Genomic DNA, 26,023 nt, shown 5'->3' with positions numbered 1-26,023 from the left:
GTTGTTACTGTTTCCCAACATAAAATGAAGAGAAGGGACCGACTGACTGATGTGACCGTGTGTAACGCGATCACAGAGAAGTCTGAGTTCAAAGGGCGGTTGGTGGCACCCCCCCCCCCCCCCAAAAGACTACCTTCAGCGAATCCAAAGACAATGGTGTGAAAAGGGTCCTTCGTGGTACACAAAGTGAATAAATATCGAATTCATTTAGTAACTTTAACCTACAGCCGAGGAATGCAAGTACTACCTATGATGCAACAGCACTTAAAGTCATTTTCCCGTGGAGGTCAGACACTGTGGCCAAGGTGGTCTGTGTTGATGAATAAGACAATAGAAATGTGGCCCAGTGACATAGAAGACCTCAAAAAAAAAAAAAAAAAAAAAAAAAAAAAAAAAAAAAAAAAACTCACAAGGGGACAAAGAATTTTAAAAAAGCTCCTCTTTTCTCTAGTCAAGCTTGGTAGAAAATTCTAGCAGTAATCTATAAAGATTAATTCGTAAGCACTTGCTTTTGGTGTCCGGGACTGCCGTCGTCATGGGTTGGCCGGAGTCTACGGAGCATTTCGGAGATTTACCACCACACATGAAACGACATGAGAGGGAGACCGAGCAAGTTCAGAGGTCAAGTGGTGTGCCGGAGTGAGATGGCTGGAAAACGCACTCTTTTCAGAAGCTCATATTTCCCTCTGGAACGATTCGGCGCAGCGTGTCGTCCTCCACCGAGTCCACAGATGTGCCCCCCCCCCCGCCGACAGAAGACCTGTTTATGACATCAGACAGCCGTGATGGGAGGGGCCTTGGTGCTGGAGGGGTTCAGGGTCGGAGCCTCATCCAGATGCTCTGGAAGCACAGTAGGGAGAGCAGAGCAGGTAGCTCCCCCCACATCTGCCCCACATGATGTTACGTCCACCCCCCTCCACATGCTATAGACAATACTACCGCTGCCTCACAGCCTTCCTCTTTTGATGATGATGGTGTTGAGTTTCACACACAGGGCACATGTCTCTTGTGTTATGTGTAGCGGCACAACTAGGAACAAACACTTCATATGCTCAACCAACGTAAAATATTCATCGTTTTTACCAGCATTTATTGTGGCGGACAGTTTTCCGAGAGGTTTGTGGTTCAGACGAGCCCGATCCATCGTGCGAGCGCACGCGTCTCCCCTCCCTTCCCCGGAGACGGCACCCACTGTGACGTCTGCTCGCACAGGGCCGTCGATCAAACCCATCTGGCACCCGGGGCTGATAACGCCCGCCGATAGCGGCGCTGGCCCGCTGGTGCCTCTGAAGCCGCTATCGGCGGCGGCTCTGCGGAGCGTCACACGCCGCCGGAGATGGACAGCGTGCAGAAGTCACGGGGGGGCACATTCCGCCCGTGCCACGGCCCCCTCCCTGCAGCGCACAGAGCCACGCCGTGGGAGACGTTACCTCCCCGGAGACTCACGCCAACGCAGCTTTAATAGCCCGGGTAATATCTGGACTGTGTCTTCCCGAGTAATGTTGAAAAGAAAGGGAGTGTGTTATTGTTAAACGCCAGCCGAGGGCAATTTTAAAGTCGTCCGTGCACGGGTCTGCGGTTGACCGGTCGTGGTCCCTTCTCACCTCGATGATGTACAGCACGATGTTCTTGTAGAAGCAGTACAGGATGCACTTGGCCACGCGGTTGTAGTTCCAAGCCCCGTGCACCAACAGAAGGTTCTTCAGATACTTGAACTGTGAGGAGAAAGAGGACAGAGAGGCAGACGGAGCGAGGGAGGGGGGAAAGAGACAGAAGAGAGAAAGAAAGGAAGGCAGAGAGAGTTTGCGATGACTAGAGGCACGCGGCGGCCTTTTCATAGCGCCCCGGCCATCTACTGCACACAGAACAGTGCTGCCGCTGCAGAGCGAGGGAGTAAAAACGGGGTCCAGCTTTTTAAAATTAAGGCGGAATCTTATCGCCGTTAGTCTATAGGAGGGCCCCGTGGCCCTCGCGCAGACACGCCCCGGCTTCTCGGCCTCTGCGAGTCACCGTGGCTTCGTTAGGGCTGATGGGACTGTTGAAAAGCGGCAGCTGGGGCGATCTCACGGGGCCGAGCCTGAGGGCGGCGCGGGAGGCTCGCGCCCCCCCCCGTGCTTATACGTCACGATGCGACAAACGCCGTTTGCGTCAGGCGTGCAGAGGGCCAGCTGCGTGGTCTGGAGAGGGGTGGGCCGCACGGGAGACCAAGAACAGAGCTTCGCGCAGAAGCTGGCCGCGGGGCCCGGCTCACCTCTGGAGCTGTGGGGAAAGAGCCGCTGACAGACACAGAGCAGTCTCAGCGCGTAACCCTGGGCTCCGACCCTGCAGCAGGACGCGCCATCACCTTGAGCCTCCAAACCACGTCCAGCTACCCTGACCCAAATCCTAAGGCCCCTCATCACAGGAGAAGCAGCAAAACTGCTCTCTAAGCGGTGTCAAGGGTCAAATTCCAGAATCATCGGACAAAAGACTCCTAACATCAAATGCTTGGCCCAAATACACTTCTCGTATATGTATGTGAGAGACCCATATCAAAACCCCCTAATTCATCTCTACTTTGCTCGTTATAAACAAAACATTTCGGGCCGGGACCGGTGTGATGCTGTGCCAGTCAAACTTTCCAAACGCAGAGTCTGACTCAGGCACGTGCCGCTGGCTATGAAAACGGGAAAACTTCTACACTTGTCCAGGAAAAAAAAAAAAAGAAAAAAAAAAAAGAAGTCCTCGTGAATGAAGTCAGTTTAAAAGCGAAGACGTGCGTCAAATCCACCAGGCCAAGTCGTGCTTGAGCTGAGGCGGACGCGTGCTCCCTAGACGCGGAGCCGGCGAGCCGGCTCTGTCCCTCCGGGCAGCTCTGGGGTGAAGACGGGACTGTTTCCCGGTAACGCGACGAGTCGCCCGGTAGGCCTGGCGACACCGAGGAACGCCGCAACAACGAGATCCGCCGCCACAGAGTCGGCACGCGTGAAACGTGAGGTGCGGAGCGGAGACGGCGTGGACAGACACGCGACACAGACGTGACACACACTTTGTGCTTCTGTCACAAGCGCGAGGCTCCTCGGTCGGTATAAAACCTCCACGGTGAATTACAACACGGCGCAATTAATTAGGTATGCGTAAGTGCAAGCGGATCCTTTTCGCCCCAGGAGAAGGAGGAGAACAGCACACTGGGTAAACTGAACTCTCTGACCTCGCGCAACCTCCCAGATTCTGCCCACCTGTTCACTTCAGACTGCTGACTTTAACCTTTGACCCAAAAGTAGTCTCTGGTCTAAATCTCAACGAGCAGGGCTTTGCACTTCGTCGCTGGGATTAAAGTGTGATGAACTACAGGCAGATTTCCGAGGACGCGGAACACGGACAAAGCAGACGTGCACTGCCAAAAGTGTAGACATGCCAAGACATTGAACACACATGCAGTCAGATTGTAGAAATCGGTTTTAGACCCTGAACTCGCTTCATTTCTGTCTGAAATGGCGAGGTGCTGAGTGCCCGTTGGCTGGTCCTGTCTGGCGCCTCCTACCTGTGCGATGGAGTAGTCCGACGAGTTGGCAGCCTGCAGACCCTCATTGCCCGAGATACCCACGCCCACGTGAGCCGTCTGGATCATGCCCACGTCGTTGGCGCCGTCGCCGATGGCCAGAGTGATGACCTTCACGTGCTTCTTCACCATCTCCACCACCTCCGACTTCTGCAGAGGAGACACCCTGCACCCAGACCCGAGGCACTATGAGTGATCCTGTAGGTCACACTCGCTCTCCCCGACTATGATGAACACCAAAGGGTGCCAGCAACTCACTGAGCTGGTTTCCCATGTACCCACCGCGTACCTTGCGTCCGTGGGAAAGTTCAGCACACGCGTTTTCATGTTGGACCAAATTCTTACTTGGCTAATGATCGAAAAGCTTTTTAAATCCATGGTCAAAGGAAACAGACACAAATGTGTGTAGATGGAGAAGTTCAGCAGGTCGCAGGTGTAAGCTCATGTAGGATCAAAGTGGTCACAGCATCTGAGCCCAGCACTGCAGAAGCTATTCTGGTGTGTCTCTGGGTGTAGGTATTACAGGCTAATAATCGTGTCACACAACATCACCATATTATACAGTACATAGTACTATAATATGTAGCATCGGAACAAATCATTTTTAAAACTACAAATATTTTTTTACAAATTTCATTTCATTTGATTTCCAAATAGGAAAGTGTTTGTTGTTCAGGTCAGCAAACGCTCAGCTGTCCAGGGCACAGAGGAAGAACTTCTCTCCCTAACGGTCAGTGAGGAGTGCTACAGATGACCCGAGCTGATAACGCGAGCTTGGGTAAAACCAGCCTGTCGGGGGGTGGGGTGCAAACGCACGGGGGGGTGGAAACGTGCGGACATGCGGTCACGTCAGATTAGCGCCAGCGCTGGCGAGCGCTTCCCGCTCTGGCGAGGAAGCCGGTCCGTCACGGTGGGGGCCAGGGCCGCTTCACAGACTGGTACGCTAATTCCTGCTGACAGCCATTTTGATTTCTCTGTCTCGCCGGTCTCGGGACACCTGACCTGTGCTACCAGAGACCTGTTCCAGTCCTTTAAAAGCTCCTCAGACCCACAGCTTTGCTGTGACGAACGTTTCCTGTGTCTTCAAACTGAGGTGGAGGGACTACATTTCAGACTCTCACGGCACTGCACCAAGCAGCCATCCAGAGGGGGCCCAGCTGGAAAACGCATCCCGACTGTAACGTCCGGGACTGACTCGGACCCGCCAGCTTCCGCTGTTCCCGGTGTCCCCGTTCCTTGCATGAGACCACAAAATAACCCATATGACAACGCTTGATCAATACGATGCCGTACTGAACACTCGCTGCGTGTAGTCGCTGGCTTCCAGGCCCTAGATACGAAACCAGGAGACTCTCACTACGGAACTGGAGAATACCTGCACATTTAACGATTCCATAAACGAAGACGACTCGTCAGGGAATATGGCTCCTATTGAACTACAGCCACTGGGAGAGAAACTGTCCCACTGCACAGTCTCAGCGTGCAATGACATCACACGCCACTGCGGTTTCAGCAGAGGCCCTGCGAGTCACCCCGGGCCGATGGGCTAAGGCGGGGGGCGTGTGTGTGCGTGCGAAGGGTGAGTAGAAGTAGATCAGAGCGATGACATCATAGACCACATAATGGCACTGGCACCTGTGGTCTGCATGTTGTTGCTAGAGAATTATTTTCAGCAGAGCGTTTTTCCGCGCTCGGTCAATCACCTGAGCACTTCCCCGCTCTCGCGCGGAGGTGGCGAAATCTGCAGTCTCTATCTGTCCACTTCTCAGGTTCAACTACTCTTGTGAAAACAGAGCTCGTCGCTAAATTGCCGTGGCGAAAGCCGCGGGGCGGAGGAGAGGCATTTTTCTCACTGATTGTCGGACGGTCACTCGCTGTTTTCCCAGTGTGGAGCAATAGTGGCTGGTGCAGAGTGCTCTCGGTAGAGTAGTCAGAATTATTACCGTACGAGAGCCTTCGCTCGATCACGGCTCTTTTTAAACGGCCCGTAATTTCGGCGCCGGCGACCTTATCTTAGGTGTGAGGGTAGGAGAGCGTGCTGTCAGCCCAAAAGCATTTTTCACTGTGGGCCATTACTGGGTCCTACAGTTTATTTTATTTGAGGAGATGTGCATGTTACGCCTAACGCTCCGAGACTCGCTAATGGATCCTGCGATGTTACTTGAACTGCTAAAGGCACAAAAAAAAAAAGAAAAATATGGAATGAAAGAAATGTACTACTTTGCTTTTCCATTCCGAACTCTTGGGGGCAACCGTGGCGTATCCGGGTGCAATTCCACGCCTGGCCGCGAGTGACAGTGAGGTAACCGATTCCACTCCCACCAGTTCCGTGCGCTCCGGATACATGGCGGAACTAGTCCTCAGGGGGCTACGCGACCCAGAGAAGGTGGGGGAGGCGATTGTGGAGATCCGGGAAACTCCTGGAGGGGAGCGGTTACCTGCAGCAGATGACCGCCTTGCAGGAGAGCGCCAGGTCCAGGAAGTACTGCCGCACGCCGAACGTCAGGGCGTACTTCAGCGTCTTCCCGTCGATGACGAGTGCAAAGTCGTTCTCCTTGTGCAGGGCGTCCCCCAGCATGTTGCAGTGGTGACTCAGAGTCTCCCGCGTGCCCTGCACACACCACAGGCAGCCACAGTCTCAACCCCAGACACCTACTGGCATCCTGTACTTGTACTTCACCGGTAATATCACAGTACACTACTTTGTCCGGGCTGTAGAAACAGGGCCGCCGGGGGGAGGGCATCACACATCTCCTAATCCCTGATCCCCGGTGCATGGATTTCCCCTTGCCACCCACCCTACCGACAGAGCGCTAATCCCACACACAACGACGGCGGCGCCCATAACAAACGCGCCGCCGCGGGGTGTTTTCCCCGACGCCTCCCCTGCCGTAGACCACCGTTTCACCTCGCCGAGATGACAAAGCACAAATGAACATCAGACTTGCAGGGAAGGATAATTTTACAGCCCCGCCGGCCCCCCCAACTGCGAGTGTAATCAACCACACGGCCCTCACATGACGAGCTTCTCGTGTAGCCCAGCAATGTCATCTTAGCCCGAGGCTGAAGTTAGTTTATTATTAAGGTAATTATGTTCAAAGGGAGAGACTGATGAGGAGAAGGGTTGACATCCATGTGGGCTGCTGTGTTTGGTGCAGCGCGCCACTGAACCCTGAAGGCGCGGACCGCTTGAAAGGGCCGAAACCCTCGCCGTGGTTCCCGCCGTGAATTACGGCTGCATGGGAATCATGGGAATTTAGCTTGAGCCCTCGCAGAGCACAGGACACACCCACTTTTGCCTCCTCCCTCAGTCGTCCATCATCTCCCTCACGCACTCTACAATGCAACTACAATGTGTGTGTCGGAGTGTAAGCGGAGGGGTTAGTGTGTGTGTGTGTGTGGGGGGGGGGGGGGGTCAGGGAGGGTGGAGTCTAGGTTTATGACAAACAGGTCAGATTAATGATTCCTGTGAACTTCCACCTGGCAGGGACGTCCACCTGCAGCTGCCACGGTGCTGCTTCCTCCCAGTTGAACCCCTGCCCTCTACCCGCCCCTAACCCCCGGCCTTGCGCCCCGATCCCGCGAGGCTTCCTGCGAGCGTGTGTGACGCCTATGGCTTTCAGCTGCTCAAAAACGTTCGGATCAACAGAAACAAACAGTTTTCAGACCACAGATTCATCGTCACGCTGTGAACGTCTGAGCCGGAAGGTTTGCTCAGGTTCTAGAAGACTCGACAAATACTGCCCTTTAAACAGGAAACCTGGAATCATAACAGGAAACGTAAGAAAGACTTTAAAAAAGGGAACGAATACACTGCGGCATTTGTCAAGTCAACTGAGAGTGAATAAGAGTGTGTGTCTGTCTCTCTGCCCACGTAAAAGGGTGTGTAGGCATGTATAAAAATCATTGTCATTGGAGTGGCGGAGGCCACAGCACAACCGCCAGTAACACAGCTCTTCCCAACAGCTTCAACAATCATCACTGTTCAGGTCTGTTCACAAAGCGGGCCAGAATATGGCTTGAGGGGAGACTCTCTGTCGCTCTGTCTCTGTCTGTGTCTCTGTGTGTGTGTGTGTGTGTGTGTGTGTGTGTGTGTGTGTGTGTGTGTGTGTGTGTGTGTGTGTGTGTGTGTGTGTGTGTGTGACAGATGCCTTGGGGCAGTGAGATTGCACCTCGGAGACTCACCAAGCTTCTCCTGGCATAACAAGGGTCTGAAACCCAAGCTCAAAGGAAATATTTGGAGAGCAGCCTCGAATTTTGAACACACACACACACACACACACACACACACACACACACACACACACACACAGTGACAGAGTGAGACAAAAAGAGAGAAAAAGAAAGAGCAGTGAGGGAGAAAGAGAGGGATGAATGAGTCAGTGACTAGTGCAGCTGTGAGGACTTCACCATAAGAGCGTGGCCATCCCTGATGAGGGCAATAAAACACTGTGTGTGTGTGGGGGGGGGGGGGGGGATGAACTGGAATAGCGATGCCAGACCCCTTTCACATACTTCAGCAACAGCGTCAGAGCATGTGTTAAAGACAAAGTATGAAGATCAGACAGAGATAACTGCACTGATGAAGACTGATAAGCCGTCTTATTAAACAGTGCTTCCATTACTTAGAGAATTGTGTGTGTGTGTGTGTGTGTGTGTGTGTGTGTGTGTAGTTCTGCGCTCTGATGCACTCTTCTCCTTTTCTAGTCTCGCTGTGTTTGTGTGTGTGTATGAGAGATTTGAGTGTGTTTTGTTGGCGGGTGCCCAGCAGGCGTCTTAGGATCCAGCCAGGAGCCCTGACAGAGCTTCAGTGTGGATCGCTCCAGGGAGGAGTGATTCAGAGAGGAGTGCTCCAGTAAGGAGTGATTCAGGAGAGGAGTGCTCCAGTGAGGAGTGATTTAGGGAGGAGTGATTCAGAGCACGCAGCTGCTTCAGTAAGACAGCATGGCATTTTGCACACAGAGGAAGACATGAGCTAATCACTATATATATATATATATATATATATATATATATATATATATATATATATATATATATATATATATATATATAGACGGAAGTCAAAACGTACACAAACGCACAGACACACACTCGCGAGCGCGAACACACACGCACATTCCCCTCCACCTGTGTTGCTCCAGGCTCTGACCTTCTTAATGAGAATGTGTGCCTGGGTGTCTGGAGTCGATCAGCCAGTGACCGGCAGGCTCTCGGCACTCTCCGAGCCCGGCCTGGAAGAGGCAGTCGTGCCACACGCCTCCACAGCGCACTCTGCTCCAGAGTCTCTCAGCTCTTCGCGGCGCAATCAGAGTGCTCGCTACAACCACCCCCTGTGTGAATAACTACCGTGCCAACGTACCAAAATGGTCCTTGGCACTGCCCTTTATTAACAGGAACACATGCACTTAATCAAATGGCTTGTTAAGCGCTCGGTGCGTCTGTAACTGCCCGCGAGGATCTTGTAACGCGCAGATTATAATTAGCAGCGCTGCTGTCGACCAGCCCGGGTTAAGACAAATAAATAAATACACCCCGCCGCCATGCACGGCATGTGGAAAAGAGCACTCGCAACATTCAATCATAAACGCCGGGCCGGTGGACGGGGTTTGTAGGCGGAACGAGCCAGTGTCTCTGAACCTGCTTTAACAGACAGCAGCAGCATCAACATCGCTCATCTTCTCTCAAGCTTGCAGTGGACAGCAGGGTTAAGGGACGGTGCTGTGTTGCCGAATAAGGCCTCTCTGCCCAGAGCTCCACCATGGGGACGTCATCTTCCAGCATTTCTCTTATCAGGAGCGAGAGGCCACGCGCATTCACGCAGGAGGCTGGCCGCCAACCCTTCCAAAGGTACAGTGGGGAGCGCAACTCCTCTTTCGCCTCTCTCTCTCCTTCACTCCATCAATCATGCTAAAGGACTGTTTGACAGGCCGAGTCTCGGCCGTCATCGCCCAGAGCCCGCCCACAGCCAGGGGTCTGCACTGTGTGCGCACACATGTGGTGTGTCAGACTGAAATGGTTCGCTACCTCCACAGGCAACAAGCAAGGCCTTCTCTGCGTCTGTGTGTGCGCGCGCGTGTGTGTGTGAGAGAGCGCGAGCATATGTGTGTGTTTAATGTTTCCTCTCTGAAGCAGCAGGCCTCTGACTCCCCTGGTCACCATACAACATTTTCACTGATTCAACTACAATGCACACTGTGTGTGCGCGCGCGCGCGCGCGTGTGTGTGTTTGTGTGTGTGTGTAAGGATACAGAAGGTTAAAAGTGGGTCAGAAGGTCTGCGTTCAGTGCATGAACTTACTACATGTTAAACAGAACCATGCTGAGAGGCTCACATGGTCACATCCCTTTCTGCCCTACTGCTGGGACTGGAGCCATTTGCCCGCACCAGCCCGCTCCACCCTGCGCCGTACGGCTCCACCCAGCTCCACCCCTCCCTCCCTTTCATGCGCCTTCGCGGCTCCGCCTCTGGAATCACTGCAAGCAGCAGCAGACCCAGTGGGCGGGTGCTGGTAGGAGAGTGCCGCAGGGAACGAGGGAACGAGAGGGATGAGTGAAAGATGAGGTGAGGGGGAGAGAGGAGGAGCGAGGGACCGGAGAAAGCATCGGGTTAAAGACCCGGCCGGGACGCTGTGCTGCAGTGCAGAACCCCGGCAGGGACGTGGGGTTTGTGTGGATCACTGAGCTGAAACACAACAGACATGGGTTCACCCACTGAACTGAATCAGGCAGGGATTCCCACTGGAGCTATAAGAAGCACCCCCCCCCCCCACACACACACAACTCATCCTTACATCCAGAGACTCCTCGTTAATCACCAGCAGGCCCATGTTCTTGGTCAGTAGTTTGCAGGAGTGCCCTAAGAAACGAGAGAGAAAACACATCACACACTTCAGTCCGCCAGCAAGTGTGTGTGTGTGTGTGTGTGTGTGTGGCACAGCACACTGTGACTGTAGGCAACACGAAAGCCTGAAAGGCTGTAAGCAGGCGTGAGACGGAGCTCGTCCAGGCCCCTCTTTCTCTTTGTCTGAACGAGGGGGGCATATTACGGCCGGCAGGCTGAGAAGCCCCTCAGCCAAGCCCGATGAGCTGCACTGGGCAGCTATCAGGACGTGGTGGAATGCACACTGAGCAGATGACCACATCCTTCTGCTGACATACAGCCGTTCACACCTCTGTTAGAGCCAAGGAGAAACGCCAAGGGGACGAATCTGTGTGTGTGTGTGTGTGTGTGTGTGTGTGTGTGTGTGTGTGTGTGTGTGTGTGTGTGGACAAAGGGGACTCCCACAGGGATCATTACAGTGATGGCGTTTCTTCAGGTCAGAGGGGGTGAGAGGGAGTTTAGACCGTTTGGAATATCCTGACCTGCTGTCTTGGATGGGTCAATTAGACAATCATATACCAGGACTCCACTGTGCATTAGCACTGTTCCACAGGTCAGAGAGATTTCACTGGCTATTTAAAGTAAAGTGAGACAGCATAAAGATGGAAAACTGTAGCGTGTGTGCGCACGTGCGCTTTCCTTTCCTCAGGAATTGTCTGCCATTCCTGCCCCAGTCATTCTGATTTTATAGGATCAAAGTTGAAAAGTCACCCCAGTATAGCTTAGTGTGTTGGTGTGTGTGTGTGTGCTGCAATGTCTTTATACTTCTCCCTCTCTGTCTCTAGCCCTCTAGCTACACTTCTCTCCGTCTCCCTGCCTGCCCCGAGCACACCCAAATCCCTTCTGCATACCAGGTGGAACTAAATAACACTAACCTCAGAAAAGCAGGTGTTTTTTTTTTGTTTTAAACAGGACACACGTACAGCCCAGCCGAGCCCACCTCAGCTCTGCCCTACCCAGCGAAGAGGGCCTGTAATTAGGGTTACACACAACGGTCACATTAGCTGCCCTGGATGGCGGAGAGGCTCGGACTGCCTGTAAATGGCAGGGCTTCAGGCCAGCAGAGGTCAGCAGGGGCTGTTTGGACTGGCCTGGCGTGGGCTGTGGCTTCAGGCTGCACGTTTGCATGTCTAAGAGGGCTACACCGACACCCAGGCCAAGAAAAACAGGCCAGTGAAGGCAAAGTGCAGCCAAAACACCCACCCTGGTGCTCTGCACCCACCCTCCTCTCTCTCTCTCTCTCTCTCTCTCTCTCTCTTTTCGCTTCAGTCCTCACCTTTTTCCTCCTCCTCCCATCGCGCGCTCTCACTCTCTCCCCCGCTCTCTTCTCCTTTCCTCCTCTCCTCTTTTCTGTATCCCTCTCTCTTCCTTCCTCTTCTCTCTCTCTCTCTCTTCCTTCCTCTTCTCTCTCTCTCTCTCTTCCTTCCTCTTCTCTCTCTCTCTCTCTCTCTTCCTTCCTCTTCTCTCTCTCTCTCTTCTCCTTCCTCTTCTCTCTCTCTCTCTTCCTTCCTCTTCTCTCTCTCTCTCTCTTCTCCTTCCTCTTCTCTCTCTCTTGCTTCCTCTTCTCTCTCTCTCTCTCTCTTCCTTCCTCTTCTCTCTCTCTCTCTCTCTTCCTTCCTCTTCTCTCTCTCTCTCTTCCTTCCTCTTCTCTCTCTCTCTCTCTCTTCCTTCCTCTTCTCTCTCCCTCTCTCTCTCTCTCTTCCTTCCTCTTCTCTCTCTCTCTCTCTCTCTCTCTCTCTTCCTTCCTCTTCTCTCTCTCTCTCTTCTCCTTCCTCTTCTCTCTCTCTCTCTCTTCTCCTTCCTCTTCTCTCTCTCTCTCTCTTCTCCTTCCTCTTCTCTCTCTCTCTCTCTTCTCCTTCCTCTTCTCTCTCTCTCTCTCTTCTCCTTCCTCTTCTCTCTCTCTCTCTCTTCTCCTTCCTCTTCTCTCTCTCTCTCTCTTCTCCTTCCTCTTCTCTCTCTCTCTCTCTTCTCCTTCCTCTTCTCTCTCTCTCTCTCTTCTCCTTCCTCTTCTCTCTCTCTCTCTCTTCTCCTTCCTCTTCTCTCTCTCTTCCTTCCTCTTCTCTCTCTCTCTCTCTCTTCCTCCCTCTTCTCTCTCTCTCTCTCTCTTCCTCTTCTCTCTCTCTCTCTCTTCCTTCCTCTTCTCTCTCTCTCTCTCTTCCTTCCTCTTCTCTCTCTCTCTCTCTCTCTCCCTTCCTCTTCTCTCTCTCTCTCTCTCTCTTCCTTCCTCTTCTCTCTCTCTCTCTCTCCCTTCCTCTTCTCTCTCTCTCTCTCTCTTCCTTCCTCTTCTCTCTCTCTCTTCCTTCCTCTTCTCTCTCTCTCTCTCTCTCTCCCTTCCTCTTCTCTCTCTCTCTCTCTCTCTCTCTCCCTTCCTCTTCTCTCTCTCTCTCTCTCTCTTCCTTCCTCTTCTCTCTCTCTCTCTCTCCCTTCCTCTTCTCTCTCTCTCTCTCTTCCTTCCTCTTCTCTCTCTCTCTCTCTCCCTTCCTCTTCTCTCTCTCTCTCTCTCTTCCTTCCTCTTCTCTCTCTCTCTCTTCCTTCCTCTTCTCTCTCTCTCTCTCTTCCTTCCTCTTCTCTCTCTCTCTCTCTCTTCCTTCCTCTTCTCTCTCTCTCTCTCTCTCTCTCTCTCTCTCTCTCTCTCTCTATTCCTTCCTCTTCTCTCTCTCTCTCTCTCTGGTCTGAATATACGCGAAAGGCGACTCTGTCCACACACCAATCCGGATATCACTTTCTTTCTGTTTGAGGCTGTGCTGACCGAAGACCACGGTCCCGTTCACAGGGCCGACGGGCCCCACGTCTAGACGGCAAGGCCGGACGGGCGGTGCGACAGTTCCCTCTCGCTCTGACTCGCAACGCACGGAACGCTTGCGCGACCGGCCTCATCGCCTGGGGGCGAGAGGAAGTCCGGGTGTGCTTAAGGTCTCGCCGTGTCAGCGACAGGAGGGTGCGAAAAAGACGCAACAGTACTGGGGAAAAGGCCAGAAGGGGGCGCCTCTCAGCAGAGCGGTTCTGGAAACGCCCCGCATAAAGGGCCGATTGAGGCCGGGCCCGCAGGGCGCCCACAGAGCGCGCTCTGTCTGCGCGCCGGCGCTGACTCACAGCAGGTCACTGTTCTGGCGAATGATGCCAGCCACATCAGACAAAGAAGGCGGGGCAGTGGGCGGGCATTGCGTCAGATCGCTCGGGTTTTGACAGGGAGGATGGGTGTCGAGCATACCTGAGCAGAGGGAGAAGGAGGAGTGTGTGTGTGTGTGTGTGTGTGTGTGTGTGTGGGTGGGTGGGTGGAAGGGGGTGGGTAGACATGTCTGTGTGCAGACACACAAATTAAGAAGAGACAGTGAAAAAATGTTTGCTACATTCACAATATAATTACGCCTAATATTGGACACTAATAGTGAGAATAGTGAGAAACGGAAAAGACTTATAGTCTAAACATATCCTAAACAAGCCCCGCCTGCCCCGAAGGTGCTCACCAATGTTGATGGCCGTCTCCTGCTTGTCACCGGTCAGGATCCAGATCTTGATGTCAGCCTTGATGAGGGTCTCGATGGTCTCAGGGACGCGGTCCTGGAGCTTGTCCTCGATTGCTGTGGCTCCCAGCAGCTGCAGGTTCTGGGGCAGGGGGCAGAGGGCAGGGTTCAGTCACTAATGACAAGTGCTCTCGGCACATAGGAAAGAACTGTGGGTCGTCTGGGGTCAGATCAGCAGTTCCTAATACCAGATACCTTAAACACACGCACACACACCTGATTCAACCTGTAGGTTAGCTAGCAAGCCCTTCATGAGGGCCCTCTCTCCCTGCCAATGAGTGATGCTAGCCCCCCAGAGGAGTCCTAGCCTGCGAGTGTGAGCAGCGCCAACTCTGTCGGTAGGCAGTGCCTGGTGCAGTTCTGGTGTTGCTGGGCTTTTAAAGACCAGGTTAGGCTCAGGAGGAGCTCAGGAAATGGCCAGACAGCAGCATTTCGCGTGTCTGCCTGCCCGATGACCCATCACACAGGAAGTGGAAAGCCTTCCTGTAAAACCTGCCGTGGCGCAGGAGGCGCAGATGGCGTTGCGTGGCTGGGCCGGCAGGGGAGACGGTGCCGCAGCGAGGCCGGTCGGTTAGCTGCCCCCGCCCCGGACCAGAGCGGAGTGAGCACGTGGGATCTGAGAAATGAAGTGGGGGTGCTTAGGAGAATCACAGTCACGCTCTGACCACAAGAGCACGTGTGCGTGATGTGTGTGTAAGAGAGAACTGAGCTAGATCTCAGTTTGGATTTCACTTATTTTTGAACTGCATAATTTACAGCAGATTCTTTACAGTGTGAAACTATACCTAAAGCCAATGTCATAATCAGGAAATAAGCTCAACCAGGATGTTTAACTTTATCTTCACCTTGCTAAGTCTTCAGTATTTCAACGGCTTGAGGCCTTAATCAAACTTTATTCGGTAAACAGGAAAGTAGTGAAACTACCCACACCTGCCTGTTTATAGGTTGGACACCATAAACTAGGATCACTAAGCACGGACCTGCTACCACCCCCTGCTGGCCATGCTGTGTAACTACCTGGTGACTTTTCATGTGCATGAGTGATGGAGCACATTCGTGTTGGGAAGCATAGCAGGTTTTCCTAGCGACACAGCGGATCTTAATTAATGACGGTGTTGGGCTTTCTTTTCTCCCCCGCCCTGCCCACCTTCGCACTGGACGAGAGCACGGTCTGCGTTCCCTGCAGGGCAGCTGGGAAGGACGGCGCTCCGTTACGGCCGCAGCTGGAGAGAGACTACAGACGCTCCACGGGCCCTCTAGGTTTTCTACGCGATGTGGTGGTTAACAATGTGACAGTGCAGTTTTAGCGATAGGCCTGAACCAGCCTGCCAGCTCATTTGCTGGAACACACACACACACACAAGTTGAGCTGGGCAGAAAAACAGATTTTGGACACACCCGCTATGCTGCTGCTGCAGAAACCCGACTAGCTTCCGATGCCTCAGTTCTCCAGGACCGGCAGAGCCCGGCAGAACATGGAAAAGATTCACTCTGAATGTAGACTGCCATTTTAAGAAGTTTATTAAATCTTTAAGGGATGTACCTATGGTCGGTAAGGTGTTGTATTTGGGCTATGCTCGCCCACATATAGGACAGAGAGATGAATTCTTAATGTCTGTGTTTTCTGCAGCTAGTAAAAAGACACCGGCCAGAAGACGGTTACAACCAGATAGACCAACTATAGCTGACTGATAAAAGGAACTAGAGAGAGCCACATAATGGTAAAGACAACTTTCTCTATGAATTCAAGTTCAGATGTGTTGAGAAAGCATTAGAATAAACGGATAAAATATTTATCAAAAGTGCCACTGATAAAGGCTACATCCAAGAATAAAATCTTTAACAGTCTTATACGTCCTCTCTTGCAGCATAAACTTTGCATGGGAATTCCTCTTCTCTCAGCGGCTAATTTTCCCCTCTCGAACTGGACGATCTAGAAACGATCCCTCTTTACTCTATAGACGTCGTATAGATGTCGTATCGCAATCTGTTGTCGTGCAAATGTTTTATGTTCCTTATACTGTTGCCAGGTAGAAGAGCTATATTCTGTAATTACGACATCCCGTTAATATGTTAATAATGACTGGGTTCTGATATGTTGCGTTCAGTCGCTGTCTGCTCTCGTCGTGAGGGACACCTGCACATCCTCTTTTTTGTCACACATACGGCCCTAAATCTATTCGTTAATTTCCTTAAACTCTGATTTCTTTGCAATGGTGTGCGTTAGGATTTGGTACACTTTCATTCCCGAGTATGTTCTGAGCAAGAAAAATGGGGGGGGGGGTTAAAATGCCGTACACAAGACTCAGGGAGACGAGACATCGCGTGGGCCAGCTCCAACTGGACAGGCACAAACCAGCCTCTCAGGTCCATCAACCCCAGCAGCAACTGGACATCCTCGACATCCAATTTTGCATGCGCACGTGTGCATATGAGGGACCAACCTTCTCAATCAGCTCGTAGCTCTCCTCCAGTTTGAGAGCTCGGTTTTGCAGAGAGGTGCAAGCTCGATGGTGCACTTCCTGCCACTGCTGGTACACTGACTCGGTGATGTCTGTCACGGCAAAACACAGTGTACGCAGACCTAGAGAACACACACCCGACACACACTAATCTTTATGATGACTTGGAAATGGCACTGAATTAACACGCAACACATGTGTTTTATAAATGCTTAATTGCAAAAGCACAAATTTATTTATTCTTAGCTTTACTCATCTATTTAGTGTATGATAATGCCTGGAATAGAGTTTTACTATATGTTTATCAGTACACTACAACCCCGGCAACACCACATCACTCCACTAGGGGGCAGACCATCCATAGGATTAGAGCCAGAGAATCCCAACACAGACCGCAATGCTGCAGTTCAATCTCACAAGTACAACTTCAAACAGGTGCTTTTTCTACTCTTACCTTAATTCTGTGCAATTCCCTGCTAAGGATCATGCAACCCTTAACTATATTAATCATGAATTGCATATGAAGTTAAAACACAGGCACACGTGTGTGCGTGTGCCCTTACCCTCTGTAGCAAACTGCTCCAGATGTTTCAGCGTGATATCCTTATATCTGGAGTTGTCTGCCAAGCGGTCATAGACGACGGTGTCCTGTGAAAGAGGAAACCTCCGCATGAGTACACTGGTAGAGCCTAGTCAGATGTGTCGCACGTTCACATGCTCGCTCTCGCCCTCTCTCTCGTGCACGCACACACACACACACACACCCTGCTGTGCGTGTGTGTAAGAGATAGACAGAGAGAGATAGACAGTCTCTGAACTAACAATGCTTATGGACAGCCTCAGAGAAAACACTTAAAACCGCCATTGCCGTGGTCGCCTGCATTTGACGGTACTCTGCTGCCATGGCAACAGACAGACACTCACAGCTCCTTTGCAGTAAAGGCGGATCTTTCCGGACGGAGTGCGCATGATGACAGACATCCTCTTCCTGGCACTGAGTCAGACGAGGACGACGATATCATCACCACCATAACGAGAAAAACGGAATTTTAGCATCAAAACCGCAACATGGCGGATTTTCTGCATTAATACAAGAAACAAAACAAGTGAATTTTTAAGAGCAGGAAGGTAAAATGAGACAAACCGGAGACGTAATTCAACGAGAGAATCAAATCTTGAATGAGCGACTGTACCTGGTGAACTCCAGGACGTGCAGCAGTTCATATTTCTCTCCTTCACCAAGCTGAGAGAGGGAGCGAGAGGAAGATGCAGGAGGAAGAGAAAAGGGAAGCAACTTATTAACCCCAAAAGAACTTTCTGGAGAAATCTTATGCCCTTAATTAACCAAAGGTTAGAAGCGTGCAGCTCTGCCTCAGAGATATCAGACGCCGTAATTACACGTCCATCCCATAAGATCCACAAATCTCTCTCCCTCTCTCTCTCCCTCCCTCTCTCTCCCTCTCCCTCTCCCTCTCCCTCTCTCTCTCTCTCTCTCTCTCTCTCTCTCTCTCTCCCTCTCCCTCTCCCTCTCCCTCTCCCTCTCTCTCTCCCTCTCCCTCTCCCTCTCCCTCTCTCTCTCCCTCTCCCTCTCCCTCTCCCTCTCCCTCTCTCCCTCTCTCTCCCTCCCTCTCTCCATCCCCTCAGAGACATGCTACAGCAGTGCTTCTATGGCCTTCTAATTCAGCTCCGTTCAGTCTGCACACATCCGCAGCCCCGCGCGTGAGAGCGTCTGACAGCACATCGGCCACTCACAAAGGAAAGACAAAGATGAGGAAACAAGAAAAAACACGATGGAGTGAGGAGAGAGCCCGGGAGACGTGCACCGACATGTACCGCTTTACCAAAGCCTTTATTTACTGATGATTACTCCGGCGCTTTAAACGGTCACACTGCCATGCCGAATGGACTAGAGTTTCATGTTAATATTCTTTTTTTGCCCCCACAAACTCAATAATGTTCAATTTCACGTCGTATTATTCTTTAATATTCTCAGACTGTGTCACCCAAGCTTTGGCAATACAAGTACACCATTATTTGCCACACCAATAAAGCACCTTGAATTACAATGAGTTGAGAGACAGGCACACAGACAGATAGAAAAGCCCAGAGAGGGAGAGCAAGTGCGAGAGCATCACGGCTCCGTGGAGACTGAAGAATGAGGGAACTAGTTTCCCAGCACTGCTGCACTGAATGGAATCACTGTGTGGCAGAATCTCTTTATGCCACCAAGTCATTTATACCATCACACATACAAAGTGAATCTGTTAGACACAAGAACATTATTAGTGCAAAGAATCAGGTCAATACTCTTCTGTGTGTACTGGTAGCACGCAAATGAGAGAAAACACGTTAACGTTCTGGCAGAAACACCTTAACTACAAAACCTCCGAAGGGACAAAACCGTCCCGAAGCAGAGTGCGTCAGACAGACGCTGGGAGCAGCACAGAGGTACGGCCACCGGGGGCAGCGGCTTCTGCTCGGCCTAGGCAACAGGGTGATAGAATTGGATACAGATGATGAATGACACGGGCCCGACACCGACGCCCGGTACGCGGCAATCGCGCCGGTGCGGCACGGCAGGAAAAAAAATAAAATAAAATGCGGAGATTGTAGCATTTTGCATGTAGTTCTGCTGCCTTCTGTTTGGGGTGGGGACCCCAAAAACTTGCCACACTGCAGTAATAACCTCTGTTTTGAAAGTGCACCATTCCTGTATATGGCACAAGCTACCGTTGCCATCAATGGTAGATGGATACCAGGCCAGTAGTAAACATCAGTTCATATTTCAAACGTCCGATTCCATCACCACAAGTAGGACATGCTTTCTGAGGACAACTCTGAACATTGTCCCCATATCTTGGTTACGCAGAGAGATCGGATGGGTTGTAAATTCAGAAAAGGAATTGTTCACTGGAATGGTGATGTAGTGGAGTTACTTAAAAAGTTCTTTATTTTATATCACAGCACCCCCACTCTAACTGCGCTTACCGCCTCCACGATGACGCTGTCCGGGGTCCTGGCGGAGAACACGAAGCCAAGCTGGCGTGCAGCGCGAACCAGTGCTCCCTCGTCTGCAGGGTGGAGAGAAGAGGGTGAAGGCGGAGTGGACAGCACCACGTTAATGCACCTCGCGTAGCGGGAAAAGCGCATTCCTTAGGTCACGGCGGCAATCTAACTGACACTTAAAAAACAAAATCTCTAGCAGCTATAAAGTGCTAAAGACTCGGGGACGCGCGAAACCCAACATATATCAAAAGCCGTTTACGACCTTCCATTCATCAACACTCATAACGAGGTCGTTTAAGGCCAAATGTATCAAAGCTTCCACAAATAAATGTTGGAGCTGCTCCAGAGGCTCAAAATGAAAACATCAATTAGAACAGGAAAGGTGAGAACTGGTGGTGGGTTAGTTATCGTGGGAGAACTCCAAGCCCGCTGCATCTTGTGATGACAGGCCCACAGGGGTGGTACTGCAGCCTCTGTCTCTGTACTGATGTCTGGGAGAGATGCCACCAGGCCTGCCTGTTCAATCACCGCGATGGGAGTTACAGGAAATTATGGCTGCTCGGAGAACAAGCGCCCTCATAAAGGCCTGAGTAAGTGCCTGAACGGACCCTCCTAGAGCGCTGGCGCGGTTCACCGTAAGAGCGTCACATGATTCATTGATCCACGACAGCTTGTCATAAATAAGCCCACTCGCATGAGAAGTGAAGTAGAGATGGGCCACCTTAGCCCGGTGCTACGGTCCATTTATTGGCCGACTGATGCACTCATCGATTATGTTTCTGGGCTGGTTTGTTGGTGCGTTTTGGGTGTGGATTGGTGTGGTGACGTGTGTTGGGTGTGGGTCGGTGTGTTGCATTGTGTGGTCTGTGGATTGGTGTGGTGACGTGTGTTGGGTGTGGGCAGGTGTATTGGGTTGTGCTGTCTGTGGATTGGTGTGGTGAGGTGTTTAGTGTGTGTGCTGGCGTGCTGATGTGCGTTGGGTTGTGTTGGGTGTCGGCCCATGTGTGGTCACCTGGAGAGGCAGCCTGGTAGATGATAGTGTCTCCATTGCGCTCAGGGACGGCAGTGTGACAGATTGCCATCATGGTCATGAACTCCATGATCACTGGTGCAGTGGGCTGCAAGGCAGGCAGGCACACACACACACACACACACACACACACACACACACACACACAATTAGCACTATAGTCAGCAGGTGCTACTGCTGCAGGACAGATGGCCTTAGCCATCAGCCTGCAGCATGACACATCAGCTACATCTGTGTTAGCACTGCAAACAACGAAGCAACCTTGGAGCCAGGGGCAAACTTCTTTATTTTTTAACATTCCGAATATTTGTTTGCAGATAAACCCAGATCAACATATTAAACAGGATAGCTGTACTGTCAGGATTTGCTAAGCTGGAGCCCAGGCCAGAGGAGGCTTATCACAGACTTATTTGTGATTTGTGGCGGGGGGGGGGGGGGTGTCCGCCTTGGGATTCAAAGCATCAGGGAACAGAAGAAAACCTGTATGTGTTCCAGGCTCAACTCGTACCAGGGCCCATGACTGACACCTGATCACGCCAAATATGAAAACAGCCTGGAGATGAGCTTGTAAACACCCACACCCACAGGGAAACAACACACCTTTTTAATAACATCATTACCTTCACTAAGTATGTGTAAGCAACACTGTAATGGGATGGTTTTAACACAATACACTATAAAACTAAATGGCTTACAAAAACCCACAGCTACTTACCTCAACTTTTTTTTTTTAGCTTACACCTACATAAAAGGAAAAATCGCAGTTGCACGCACATACTAGTAGTACGGGGCTGAAATATATTAGCAGAAATGAGTTAATAATAAGCATACACCCTATATTATATAGCACACGGGCTTATTAATTTATTTGTCTTATACCCAAATATTAAAGTGTGTGTGTGTTAGTTATTATTATTCAGTGTGATTAAAGAGATCTTGCTCAGCCAGCCACGGCATCATAACAGCACTCAACACCACACTCATCATGGGGGGATTAGTCTCCTGCTGTTCCGCTGTACCCTCTCCCCCTCACGCTACTACCCGCCCACCGCACCTCTCTGAGGGGGAGGGAGGCTGGCACCGGGTGCCTGGGTCTGGCCAAACATCCGGCTCATTGAACACGGCTAAGCAGCCGTGAGGCCCGTACAGTACTTACATGATTGCTTTGGAGGTTTTCCAGTAAGCTGGGGTCATTAAATCCAGCCTCCTCCGTCGACTGAGAGCTGTGACTGCAGCAAGAGGGGGAGAAGAAGAGAGAGAGAGCGAGAGAGAGAGCGAGAGAGAGAGAGCGAGAGAGAGAGCGAGAGCGAGAGAGAGAGAGAAATATGAAAACATTGAATAAATATTCTTCAAAATCAACTGAAAAACCATCAATGACCCAAGTCACATTCACTGTACAAGTGGGCCTGTTTGTGAACAGACGCTTCTTCAACGAGACCGTCCAGAGTCCAGTGTGCAGGACCTGGATGAAGAAGACGGCACAGGAGTAGGATAATGGAAGTTACACAAGCCAGTTTTGTCCTGCGAGCCCGACGGTTCATCAGGTCAGCGATGAAAACATCGGTCGTTGCTTTTCCACAGCCCTGACGCCAACACAAAAAACCTCCAATGAAAAAGAATGAGAACTCACCTGTGGGACATGGTCATTTTCACCTGAATTGACCGCTGGCTCTTTTCTTATGATTTTTTTTATAAGGCCTATCCCTCCTGTGTACATAAGCCTGTCCATCTAAGTCTAATGGAGAGGAAGACCTTAGAGGGTGGTCCACGGATCTCAGCAGGAGCCAGTGGTACTAAGGTGTCATTGTTTTAAAGCTAAACACTTCTTGCTCCGTAATGCGACTGGACGACCTGGGCTGAGCTGAGTGGAACGATTGAACTGTGATTTTTTTTTGCCCAGTGTTGCGATTTAAGTCGACTTAACACTTAAAAAGGCCTTCAAAGATCTACCAAAAATAATTACGAGCTTAAGTGATATGATACTGTTATTACACAGTTTTTTTTAAGACTACATTGTTCAAAAATGATTAAAACCACCCTCGCAATGATAAAATAAAAAGTATTTTGGAAGTTAAGTTTGTTAGGACTCTTAAGACCTTTGTCAGTAATATGTAATTAAAATAGCAGACGTGGTTCAAAAACGGCACTGTTCTAAATCCGGACATCTGACCATCGTTCAGCTATGTAACATTACTGTGGAACATATGAGGAAGAGCGTAGACAAGAGTCGTTATAAGTCTGCCGAGGCATTTATGTGGCAGTGTTTTTTTTAATTCTACCTCCACGCCACAATGAGGTGTTTTTTTTCCTGTGGCGCCCTTGGTTCCAACAAAAAAGTCATACAAAAAGCAAACTATTTATACACAATTTAGCTTTTTAAACAGCAAATAATTTAGTGCTGTATTGGTCAGATAATGACACGTTTTGACACAAAAATACTGATACCATCTCTACCCTTCCATGGTAGAAATGCACGTCGCTTTAGAGGTGCACAGTGAGGGTTATGGCGTCACAGACGAGTGGCGGAGGCTGTATTAAAAATGGAACAGGTAAAAGGGGGAACAAATCAAACCTACAGGGCTCAAAGGATCACAATGACTCAGCGCCCACATCACCAGGATCCAATTTCCTGTCTCGCGTCGCCTCTTCAGCAGGACACGTACAGAAATATTCCCGCCCACACCTTAGGGAACACACGTGCAGACAGACACACGCACGCGCAGGCATGATGGTTGAAACCGGGGAAGACATGCTTCACCAACACGCCACGTAGACGCGTCCGGGCCAAGCTGAGACGACGCGTGCACAGGCAGGGAGGGGCGGCATGGTGATCTGGTCGGTCCGCCAACACACAGCCGCACTGCAGTTGTGAAACGCAAACCAGTCTCGATCCCATGTTGGTGCCATGCGCTTTGAACATCATTGACTGCTGCCTTGAGAAGATGAACACGCCCGGTGGATTTTTATATTAATGTGGCTATTGAATTAGGGATGGAAGTCTTGTGATGTGAACGCCGGCGGTTTCGATTCCCATCTTACCCTGGGGTAGGGAGAACAGTGCGTTTTAATGTTCCGTAGCCGGGGGAGTGCAGCTCAGGGCTGCTCTTACCGGCCTCGTGGTCACGCTGTTGACAGTCCGCGGCTGAGTAAATCAACCGTCTCCATGGCAACAGACCCTGCTGCTGATGGGGTAAGCAGACCTTGATGGCCTCGGACGTCGATGGTCAAAAGCTTAATGCAATCTGCCACGGCACTGCGCTAGTACCACGCGCACATGCCTGTATACTACATAAAGCATTACAGCATTGGGTTCACAACCTCGCAGACACACACTCTAGCACTACCTTGAAAAAATACACCTCATGTAGCACGTGAGATCCCATTCCAGTAAAGTGCATGTAACACATAGAACACAGTAGTGAAGAGTACAAAGGTATGCAGAACACACCTAGAGTGTATGTAGAGCAACCTAGAGCATACATAGAACAACCTAGAGTGCAGTAGAGTGCATGGAGAACACAGTAGAGTGTGTTTGCAATACAGCACATGGAGTACGGGTAAGACATTCCTTTAGCTTCTCATCTGACAAAAATACACCCCCACCACCACCACCACACACACACACACACACACACACACACACACACACACACACACACACACAGATATATGTGTGCTCATGTATCCCTTTTGTGCACTGTGCTACACATTACCACTGACATTAAGGTTTGACAGTAGTGAACAGGGGCGCGGCTGTGTGAAAAAACACGACCAAAGTGAATGAAATGCCACATACAGGAAGAAAACAAAACCAGACGCTGTGCTAGCACACAATGCTGAGCTGGGCGCCATGGACTGGTTCCCTGGGCCAGCCTGGCTGTCCCGATGCCCCCTGCACTTCCAGGGACTCGCTGGGAACAGAGACAGAAACCAGAGACCACCCGGGTACTCCGCACGGAGCAGCCGCTTCACGCCTCCACAGCTCCACACGATGGATCTGGACGAGTGGTCCACTGGACACAGTGATTATGGACATACAACTCACCAGTAGGGGATAAAAGGTGAGACTCTGAACACACAGGTGAGCCGTCTACAGGGGAAAAGGACCTCCCTAATGTTAACCAGAAAAGTAGACCATTTTCAGAAGGTTTCAGTGCATGTAGTGACCCAGACTTCATTAGAACCCCTTTTTCTCTGTGTTTCTACTAGTTAGAAAATTTGACTTCTACAGAATTTAGAAACAGACGGAGAGGAGCTGAGCTCCTGAGTTGGATATCCTGAACACCTGTCTTCATGCTGCACACCTGACTTTGAGCTTCTCCTATTGCTAACGGGGCACGTTTAGAGCGGAACGGCTCTAAACAAACGAGGCCGTACCGATCCAGTCGTCTGAGGCTCCTCGATTAGTTTCAGCAGCGGCGAGTGTGCTAAGCGAAGCTGAAGATCAAGACTCTACTAAAATAAAAAAACACGGCGTCTGCAGATATCTGGGAGGAGGAGCCATTTTGTCTTTCCTGAAGTCTGAAGTGATCAGACGGCAACTTTCGGCAAGCCGAGGGTGCAGGCAGCAGACTCCAGCGCGAACAGCACACGGCACAGCACGCAGTGGAAAGAAGTGTCATTATCATTTTAGAAGGAAAACCAATCCAGACCGTCAGGTCACCATGCCACTGAAGCCCACTCAACACGCAGACACCACGAGCACAGGATGTGAACTCCACTTCCCACAAGGCACCACGGCAAAGACACGGGACACAAGCAGGAAACACACAGCCGCAGCCCAGAGCAGAGCTTACCAGTCCTCCTCTGCGAGACTACCATCATCCGCCTCGGGCGTGTGGCTGTGGAGAAAGTTAAAGCAGATAAAGCACGGCACAGCAGACGCTCGCACCAGGACAAACACAGTGGCTGCATTTCAACATCTCCCATGCAGCGCACAGGCTGGTCTGGTGCGAGCGGTTTGACGGAGTGATCTTGAGTGCGGTTCGCCTGCCGTAAGTGATCTTGAGCTACCTTAAAACATCGAAATGCAATGTTTTCAGAAAATACGAACAGTCTGGTACTGCCCTCAATACGCTGAGATAGTGTGGGTATCCACCACTGCAGAGAATCACCACTTTTGTGAGAGTCCATGTGTAGGATGTTTGACATGAACAACACTAGCTCAGGGCTGGGATCTCTGACCACTGCTAGACACCATGCTACCAGCCAAGCAACCCCCCGGTGTGTGCTGTGTGTAATGCATCCATAAATCATCTCTGTTGAGATTTGGGACGAGGGCAGTCACTGTGAAGCACATTCCTACTCCTTAAGGTGCCGCATGTAACTGCTGGGCTGTAATCATGGATTTTCAACCCGGGTCGTGGTTTATCCGGATAGACGAGGATATTAAAAACATAAGGCGGCACGACCTCGACGCCATCTGCTCATTCCAGGGGGTAAGAGACCTCATCTGCCCCACCACAGAGCAGCACGTTGTGCGCAGATAGGAAACAAAAACAAATAAAAACGCAGGCCGAGCTTTCTCTACGCGAGTCTATCTGGCCTTCTGAAATAACCCTACGAACAAGTGCCAGTC

At 51.0% G+C, this 26,023-nt stretch overlaps 1 protein-coding gene across 10 annotated transcripts in view; it reads right to left on the bottom strand.

Annotated features, from left to right (window-relative positions):
* Window positions 1-26,023, bottom strand: part of atp8a1 (ATPase phospholipid transporting 8A1) — a 92,783-nt gene that overhangs the window by 24,492 nt on the left and 42,268 nt on the right. For 9 of the 10 annotated variants that reach the window (XR_014117450.1, XR_014117451.1, XM_081698585.1 and 6 more), the window contains exons 15-27: window positions 25,242-25,286; window positions 21,602-21,674; window positions 20,428-20,533; window positions 19,398-19,480; window positions 17,603-17,652; window positions 17,334-17,403; window positions 16,973-17,057; window positions 16,392-16,531; window positions 13,891-14,029; window positions 10,335-10,399; window positions 5,980-6,152; window positions 3,524-3,707; window positions 1,605-1,715 (exon numbers count right to left, since the gene is read on the bottom strand). Coding sequence is in view for 8 of the 10 variants with exons in the window: in XM_081698585.1 (XP_081554711.1) it covers window positions 1,605-1,715; window positions 3,524-3,707; window positions 5,980-6,152; window positions 10,335-10,399; window positions 13,891-14,029; window positions 16,392-16,531; window positions 16,973-17,057; window positions 17,334-17,403; window positions 17,603-17,652; window positions 19,398-19,480; window positions 20,428-20,533; window positions 21,602-21,674; window positions 25,242-25,286 (1,324 nt within the window). In the remaining 2 variants the exon portion in view is untranslated. The remainder of the gene's footprint in view (window positions 1-1,604; window positions 1,716-3,523; window positions 3,708-5,979; window positions 6,153-10,334; window positions 10,400-13,890; window positions 14,030-16,391; window positions 16,532-16,972; window positions 17,058-17,333; window positions 17,404-17,602; window positions 17,653-19,397; window positions 19,481-20,427; window positions 20,534-21,601; window positions 21,675-25,241; window positions 25,287-26,023) is intronic. The other variant, XM_027022706.3, reaches the window with a different exon arrangement.

This window comes from Electrophorus electricus, chromosome 16 (genome assembly GCF_041902795.1).
Source record: "Electrophorus electricus isolate QZ-2024a chromosome 16, ASM4190279v1, whole genome shotgun sequence".
In the NCBI taxonomy this organism is placed as follows: domain Eukaryota; kingdom Metazoa; phylum Chordata; class Actinopteri; order Gymnotiformes; family Gymnotidae; genus Electrophorus; species Electrophorus electricus.
Note: the sequence above shows the minus strand (reverse complement) of the source record. Positions and strands in the feature narration are given on the sequence as shown.